Source organism: Rhodamnia argentea, chromosome 6 (assembly GCF_020921035.1).
Source record: "Rhodamnia argentea isolate NSW1041297 chromosome 6, ASM2092103v1, whole genome shotgun sequence".
Lineage (NCBI taxonomy): Eukaryota > Viridiplantae > Streptophyta > Magnoliopsida > Myrtales > Myrtaceae > Rhodamnia > Rhodamnia argentea.
Genome location: NC_063155.1, coordinates 27011451 through 27018959, shown reverse-complemented (window position 1 = coordinate 27018959; position 7509 = coordinate 27011451). Strand labels below are relative to the sequence as shown.

The following is a 7509-nucleotide window of genomic DNA, read 5'->3' as shown; positions in this document are numbered from 1 at the left end:
CGATGGTGTTTGTTTTGTAGGAGGAGTAATATCCTATGGATGGCCGCTAAGGCATATTGACTATTAGTATTGACCTCTTGCATGTGTCTGTCACCTCGTAATGGTAGATAAGCCTCCGATATCTCAGACTATTAGTATTGATCTTAATTGTTCAATTGCACGGATTCTAGGCGGGACTTGCGTTATTCAATAGACGAGATCTAGGTGTGATTACAAGCTCCCGCAACATGCAAAATTGCTCGGCGATGGTGTTTGTTTTGTAGGAGGAGTAATATCCTATGGATGGCCGCTAAGGCATATTGACTATTAGTATTGACCTCTTGCGTGTCTATCATCTCGTAATGGTAGATAAGCCTCCGATATCTCAAACTAGCACAGTACATTTTAAAGTCGGGATGGCGCATGGCGATCCGCAACTGGAGCGAAAAATATCCTACTGGCACGGCCCGTATAGAGCTACGCCCACTTGCTTGAAAGTTAGAAGAGCAAATTTCATTGAAATACTTATCAACCGAAGATCTTACCATTGATCTTAAATATTTACTGCACGATTTATATTTGTAACAATCCCAAATTGAGCAATTTCATGAACTTGTGAACCACGATTTTATGCCGAAGTGACAATTGCGATTTAGATGCGCAATACATTACACGATACCCAAATTCTGTGGCTGATAATCAATTCGAGAAATGGCGTTGGGCTTCTTAATGATCTGCAATGATCAAAACAACACCCCTGACAAAAACATTTTTATCAGAAAATTGATAACGTGAATAACATGTTTGAAAAATCTACTGATCCTACATTTGACTGTTTGGGAATGTAACTATGCCATGTTTGTAGTGGACTTATCACGTCAATCTTGCTTTTCTAACTTTGATTTGTGCAGCCAAAATGGACTTTTACGATAATAATAACGAAATGGATGTACGTTGATCTATTCTATAGCCAATAGGCTTCGTCCTAGTAAATAATGTAAGGCTTATTAGTGCTTTTAGAACTAATTAGGATGAAAACAACATTTGTCTTCATGGATCTAAACTAGAATGTCTCACCAATAAAGTGTTGGCTTAGATGGCAGTCGAGCATACTATCAGTCTTGTTTGGTTCACTACAAAGATTAAAACCCGGAAAAAATGCACCAGGCCGATTTAAGGGAGTGCGTCTTTAAGATTTCTCGGCTAAGATGCACTAGTGGCAATACCCGAAAGCTGGTCCGGACATCACCGGACCGCTAAACAAAATAAAAAAAGCTAGAATGCCTTTATCTGCATATGTCTATACACTATGATAGTCTCATAGATAGTCAAAAACGCATCCTACAAGAGATTCAAATTCTAAGATTTTACGAAATAAATAGCTCTATGCTTTTTTATGACTTGATCCAAATAGATTCCAAAACTAGACAGTTTGGTGGTTTGAAGCTACTATAAAAACTTGACACAAAGAAGAATAACTTCAAACACGATTTCTATCAGTATATTGCATCATTTATCTGTCACGGTGTCTGCTTCAATCTTGTTCCTCCAATGAGCTGTAAGCTGCAAAATCTGGTGATCGTAAAGAACCATGAACGTAATTTAGTTCACTTAATATGAAAAGCAGCCAAGAAAATGCAAGTTCCATCGACAAAAGTTAATAAAGAACATCATAAAGCCACGTTTTTGCTATATGCAAATTCATTACAAATACTTGTATCTGTGGTATACAAGTGCATTTTACATCAAGAGCAGTTGCAGGAACTATGCAGTTCAAGGGATCTTCCTTGGAGATCTGAAGAAAGAGATGAAAATTTAAATAGCTAAACAATGACAGTAAAAAGTAGGAGAGGAAGAGAAATACTGTAGCAAAAATACTAAAGTGAGACTTGGAATAGGGCCTAAGCTCTAACTATAACTACCCCGAAACGTTGGTTGTCTTTGCGCTACCAATGACTATATTACAGTTCAAAATGGGCTGACAGCACGTGCTAACTTCAACATACACTCGGGTACCATCCGACGTCTAGGAGGAGCTACTGCATCCTTGGCGAGAGCTTCTGTATCACCAGCATGTATGTAGGCCACCAAATCTTCCAACATATCATCTTTGCCACCCCTCATAGGATCCTGGAAAGTCATTTAGGATAAGTTCGAACCCAAATTCAGCAAATGGAGACTCATCGTAGATGCCAAAATATACTAATGAAATTACCAGTATTTTTTGAAGTTTTAACAAATCAGGCAGTTATTGAACATCTCACTAAATCAAGTCAATTACTGGGTAGGAGATTCAGTAGACAGTCCAATGAAGGATCAAACTGGGGAACCGATTTCAGGAGGAATGAAGCATTTGAAATAAGTAGAAAAACTCCATTAACTTGAATCGGTAACAAAAAGGATTTATCATGCAAAAATAACTTATGATATATATAAATCAGTTCAGAGCATGCTTAATGCAGGAAACTTGGAAGATCCATTGGATGAAATGAATAAGAAAAGGAATTTACTAATTCTTTCCTTCTACCATAGACTCAACCCAAGTGGAAAAGAAGTAAAGAAGACCTCAAGATGTTTTTTTTTTTTTTTGGTGTAAGAAGACCTCAAGATGTTAGCTTCTCCTAACCTGGAGAAATAAATCAGTGTGGGTTTTCCCTTCATATAATATTGATTCCGCTTTCACTCCAGCTCTTCGAAGAGTCTCCGCAAAATTTTTACTGGGAAAAAAATATGTCAGTGGAAGCTATGTGAAAAACAATACCGACATACAAACATCATTCTGCTCGGAATGGCAGCCTCGAGAATAAATATTTATTCATCTTTGACGCACTCAAGCAACGATTACATAGCATATCCACATGGGATATCATTGCTGATGAAACATCATTGTTAGTCAAGAGATATACACGATTTTCAACAAGTTTGAAACAATTTGCATGGTTTACCAACCAGAATTGTGTAGAACAGATCATTGTCTAATGATATACTTATCTTGGTTACAGTTAAATGTCATGATTATTAGCACTTTGCGATTTGACAAGTAGTGTTTGTCACAACATGGCAGGCTCTTTCCAGCACCTACTAGGCCATCCAATTCAGTTTATGCAAGTAGCATTGATGATTTAATCTAAGAATTTATCCTTCATTAGACAATACATCCTGGAAGAAACACAAACCTGGCATCTGATGGAATAGAATAATCTGCAGTGCCGTGAAACAAAATAATAGGAGGCAAACGAGAGACAGCAATTCTTATGTTGGGGTCCTGGGCCACTAAATCGGGAGAATATCGTCGCAATGATGGTTCACCCTCCATAATGCTTTGAAAACAAGGAAAACGAAACACCTCAGATCCTTCAATTTGATGGAATCAACTGCAGCATCGAGTTCTTATAAAAACAAAGATAGTGCACTGGGAAATGGACGGTACCCCAGGAAGATTGAGCGGTACAGGCCTCGACGGTGGAAGTGATCAACGAGTTCTAACAAATTGTACCTGTTCACAGAAATGTACGTAAAAATTGTCCAACAATCAGAATGCAGCAAGTAGGACTCTCAAAACCAAGCTGTAATAGTCAGAGTATTCATGAACCCTAACTTATACAGGTCGAAATTTCAAAGCAATTCGGATCACTGAATTTCCATGTGAAGTTGATCCCAGATTAGCTTTGCTGTTAGATGATACAATTTGAGCAATGAGATAAAAGTGCAATTGGATTGACTAAGACTTCAAAACCATAAGATCTGAACCACAGATACACAAGAATACGGAGCATAAACCAATAAAGCTGTTGTCTCACTACTGACGAAACCGTTAGTTTCAATATGAAACTGAATGCTTAAGGAAAACTTAATCTAAAGTTCAATCCTTGCCACTGACATATGCATGAACTACCAAGCTGTATTTGATGTGGGAAGTTCAAGACTAGCTCTTCAAAGATCATTTACACTCCAGATAAACTCTCCCGTGAGATGGTCCAAGATCAATCAGACACATTTCACTACTCGACGACGACCATATAATTCTCAAATGGCAGTTATGAAAATCGAGTTCACTGGAAGATGTCAAGAGATATTTACCCTCCAGATAAACCAAAGTACGCTTTAGTCTGAGACACGCTCCAAGAAGTGCTCTCTCCTTCACCACAATCTTTAATTGCTTGCTCCAAAAATGCGCAAGCAGCAATATGTGCCCCAGCTGACTGTCCCATCACATAAACTCTACCAAAAGAAAGCATACGCTGTCATTATGACTATAAAAGTTCGACGCCATGTCCCCTCAGAAACTGGCAAAATAACATGAACTGAGTGATTTAACTCTCTTAGGACTTAAAGAGATCTTTTACCTGTTTGGATCGCCTCCATACTCAGCTATATGGTTGCACACAAAAGAGATACCCTGGGAAGCATCCTTAACCATATCGCCAATGGTAACTTGGGGAAAGTTTCTGCAAGCAGGTGCCATTGAACAGCTTGAGGATTTTGCTGATAACCAGAATACTCCTTACCATGCCTATTGAGATGTATATCCAGTGCTTTTGAAAAGGTAAGCATGGAATGAAAACCGTAAAAAGTTATCAGATTTTGCCAACTTCTCTTGGCCAAGTGTTATAAACTAATTATACACGCTCCTTGTCCTAAGGTTTGACTCACTAAAATCATGTAAACTCAACAAGTTTCTGCAGAAACTGAATTCAATGTAAACCTGTAGTCAATGCAGGCCACCATGATGTCTCTTTCTGACAATTGTTGACCTAAAAGAGATCCCCATGCTTTGTAGCTGCAAGAAGAGAAAATTGCAGTAGACTCTTATATCTAAATCACAGCAAATGAGACAGAAAATTTCTTTTCCTTCTTCATCCATGAATTCTGTCAAAAGACCAATGATATTATCCTAAAAGATCTTTCATGCAAAATTTTTAGCAAACATCGCAGTTCTGCCATCACAACTTCATCAAGGATATCCATTCTCAACCAAAGAATTCACTCTCACATTTTACTCCACCGACACATTGAGAAACACTCACCCAATTATCCAGGCTCCACCAGTTATAAATGCAACAACTGGCTTTGGCCCATCCATGTTTTTCGGTAGATATAAATCGAGCCTGCACCAAAAAATGACTTCCAGTGATGGATAGATAATCCGCGGAAGCACATAGGATGCACCTATTTGGTGCGTCTGACATAACAGTCAAGTTTGATGTTACCTATTTCGGGGTAGATCACCATAAACTATTCCTCTGCGTACCTGCTTAGAGAAGAAATAGTAATACCCAACTGCAAAAAAGTAGAAAATTGGTCATATGCGTACGGCATGTCAACACTAGTAGCACAAGCTGGAAGTAGAAAATTAATGTCGGAATGGCGTAGTATGACAAATATAGTAAGGTACAGACCTTGAACAAAACCAGGCATCAGTAACAAGGAATAACAGCCAAGAGCAAGAAATCTTGTAATCCATCTGTAGCCTACCCTGAATAAGAATTAAATGATCGGGCAACGTCAAGAAGTTGATATGGAAATGCATACGAACCTTGTACTTCATGTTTAAAAGGAAATAAAATTCCTAGATGATTTCATATTTTAGCTGAAAAATAAAGAAATAGTATGCATTGCACCCCTTCTAAGCAACAAATAATGAACTTCACTTCCCACTACTCATTTCATTTTTTTTTTTAATATGCCAGAGCCTTTCCAGGTGCATCAGATAGCATCCAATCTCCATTTACTCTTCCACAGTCTGAGCAGTTTAATTACATGACAATCTCGTTGATCGTTCACACGGCAATGTTTGTCATCGTCTCATGTCCAAGTGCCTACACAACAAAGGCGCCACTAAATGCTGAGGTTTCGAACACCCTGATATTTCGTAGTGCTGAAGAATCAACTTCCAGCCACATAACAGTAGTCAGAAATAATGTACGACAGTGAATGGGGTGAGGAGCCACAACTTTTACGTCAAATTTGCATTCACTAGCAAAGAGCTCACTCGAAATCCAACTTAATCCTGCTTAGCAACCATGATCAGGTCACCTTTCTCGAAAGGCTGCTTATGGTTTACAACACATGAAAAACCAGCTAATCTTTAATATGACTTTCTAGTTCAACTCCGGCCCCACAGGTTAAGTTATAATGTCCATTGGTTCTTCTTGCGTAACGCCTACGACCAGCACCCCACATCGAAGTACAATTACTTTAGGGCACTTCACTCCACCCCAAATCAAGGACTCCATGAATTGTTGATGATTTTCCTTTTCTCATTGGAAAAGGAAAATCATCAACAATTTCCAATGCCTATCTGGATGACATGCATTTTCCAAATTCCCGATACTTTTTGGATGCGGCTCAGCCAGACTTTTGCCCAAAACTCAATCAGGTATACAGATCAAAGCATGACCGCGCCCTTGTTTAGTCACGATCATGAGAAAATTAGAAACTTGACGTGCCAATAAGGAATACACTTCCGGGACAAAAGATGAACTCAACGAGGAAATTACTACCCATGAAAGATCGCAGTCAAGTAAGAATGCCATGGGGCTTAATAAGCTAATAACATTACGAGTTCAGCATTCATTGTGCAGAGTATGACCAAATAAATAAACTGCCACATTACCCGAGACATCTCAAGAGCTTCAAGCTGAGGCGAGTGAGCACGAAAGTCTCGGAAGCTGCATCCGCGACCTCGCGGCCCAGCGACTGGTGCCGGCCGTCGTCGGACATCGAGGAGAGGGAGCTCTCGCTGGCGGACCGCCGCCGCCGCTGCTGATAGAAACCGGAGGGGGCGGACGCGGGGGTTACTGTGGAGGCGTAGCTGGAGGCCCCGGAGAGGAGGGGCCTGACGGAGGCGGCCTTCTCGTCGTCGAAAGGGGAGGAGATGAGGAGATTCGCCATCGGGTCGCCGTGGGCGGCGGCGCCGTCCTTGGAGAGGAAAAATGCGGATGACGGAGAAGAAGCGAGGCAGGAGACGGGGTCGAAGGAGGAGGCATGGCGGGAGGACGTATTGGTGATGGGCAGGAGGGGAGATGGCATTGCGATCGGGGCTGAGCTGTGGATTCGCTGTCAGAGCTGGGAATCCGCTTCTCTTGGGGTTGGCTTCGGTGGAGACCCAGAAAATGTTGGGGGGGGCGAAGGACGCTGACGAGGATCGATTGAAGATGAAGGATCGTCACTGTTCCAGCAGAAGCAGAGGAAGAGAGGGAGAGAGATGATCGCAGTTGCAGAGAGAGAGAGAGAGAGAGAAGCCAATGGCGGAATCCAAAGTGTTGAAGTCTGATTCGGAGGCTGCTGGCTTTTCCCCTTTCCCCACTTTCTTGCATATAAATACGAATGGTTAATACATTGTAACAACTATAAAATTCCCTTAATTAGTCGCTTAACAAGAGACGCCCCATGAATAGAAGCTAATGTTTGTGACTTCACGTAACATACAAAAACCGGGATCGAAATTACGAGTCTGGCTTCGCTTTGAACGATGTATCAGCGTCCGGGCAAATACTAGTCGAACATCCGTCGTGATTGCATGTTTCG

The 7509-nt window shown here is 40.8% G+C and overlaps 1 protein-coding gene across 3 annotated transcripts; it reads right to left on the bottom strand.

Annotated features, from left to right (window-relative positions):
- Positions 1 to 1640: 1640 nt before the first annotated feature.
- LOC115727467 (probable isoprenylcysteine alpha-carbonyl methylesterase ICMEL1) lies at positions 1641 to 7280 on the bottom strand. Of its 3 annotated transcripts, none has more exons than XM_030657684.2 (11): positions 6596 to 7280; positions 5379 to 5455; positions 5190 to 5259; positions 5007 to 5087; positions 4685 to 4759; positions 4326 to 4427; positions 4060 to 4200; positions 3410 to 3475; positions 3156 to 3299; positions 2606 to 2696; positions 1641 to 2109 (listed from the first exon to the last, which is right to left on the bottom strand). In XM_030657684.2, the coding sequence occupies exons 1-11, from the start codon at positions 7009 to 7011 to the stop codon at positions 1948 to 1950; spliced, it is 1425 nt and encodes a 474-aa protein (XP_030513544.1). In that variant the 5' UTR covers positions 7012 to 7280; the 3' UTR covers positions 1641 to 1947. The 3 variants fall into 3 exon arrangements, with proteins under 3 accessions (XP_030513544.1, XP_030513558.1, XP_030513550.1); XM_030657698.2 differs by lacking the exon at positions 1641 to 2109 and adding an exon at positions 2134 to 2555 and having other exon boundaries at positions 2590 to 2696; XM_030657690.2 differs by lacking the exon at positions 1641 to 2109 and adding an exon at positions 2135 to 2544 and having other exon boundaries at positions 2582 to 2696.
- Between the last annotated feature and the right edge of the window lie 229 nt (positions 7281 to 7509).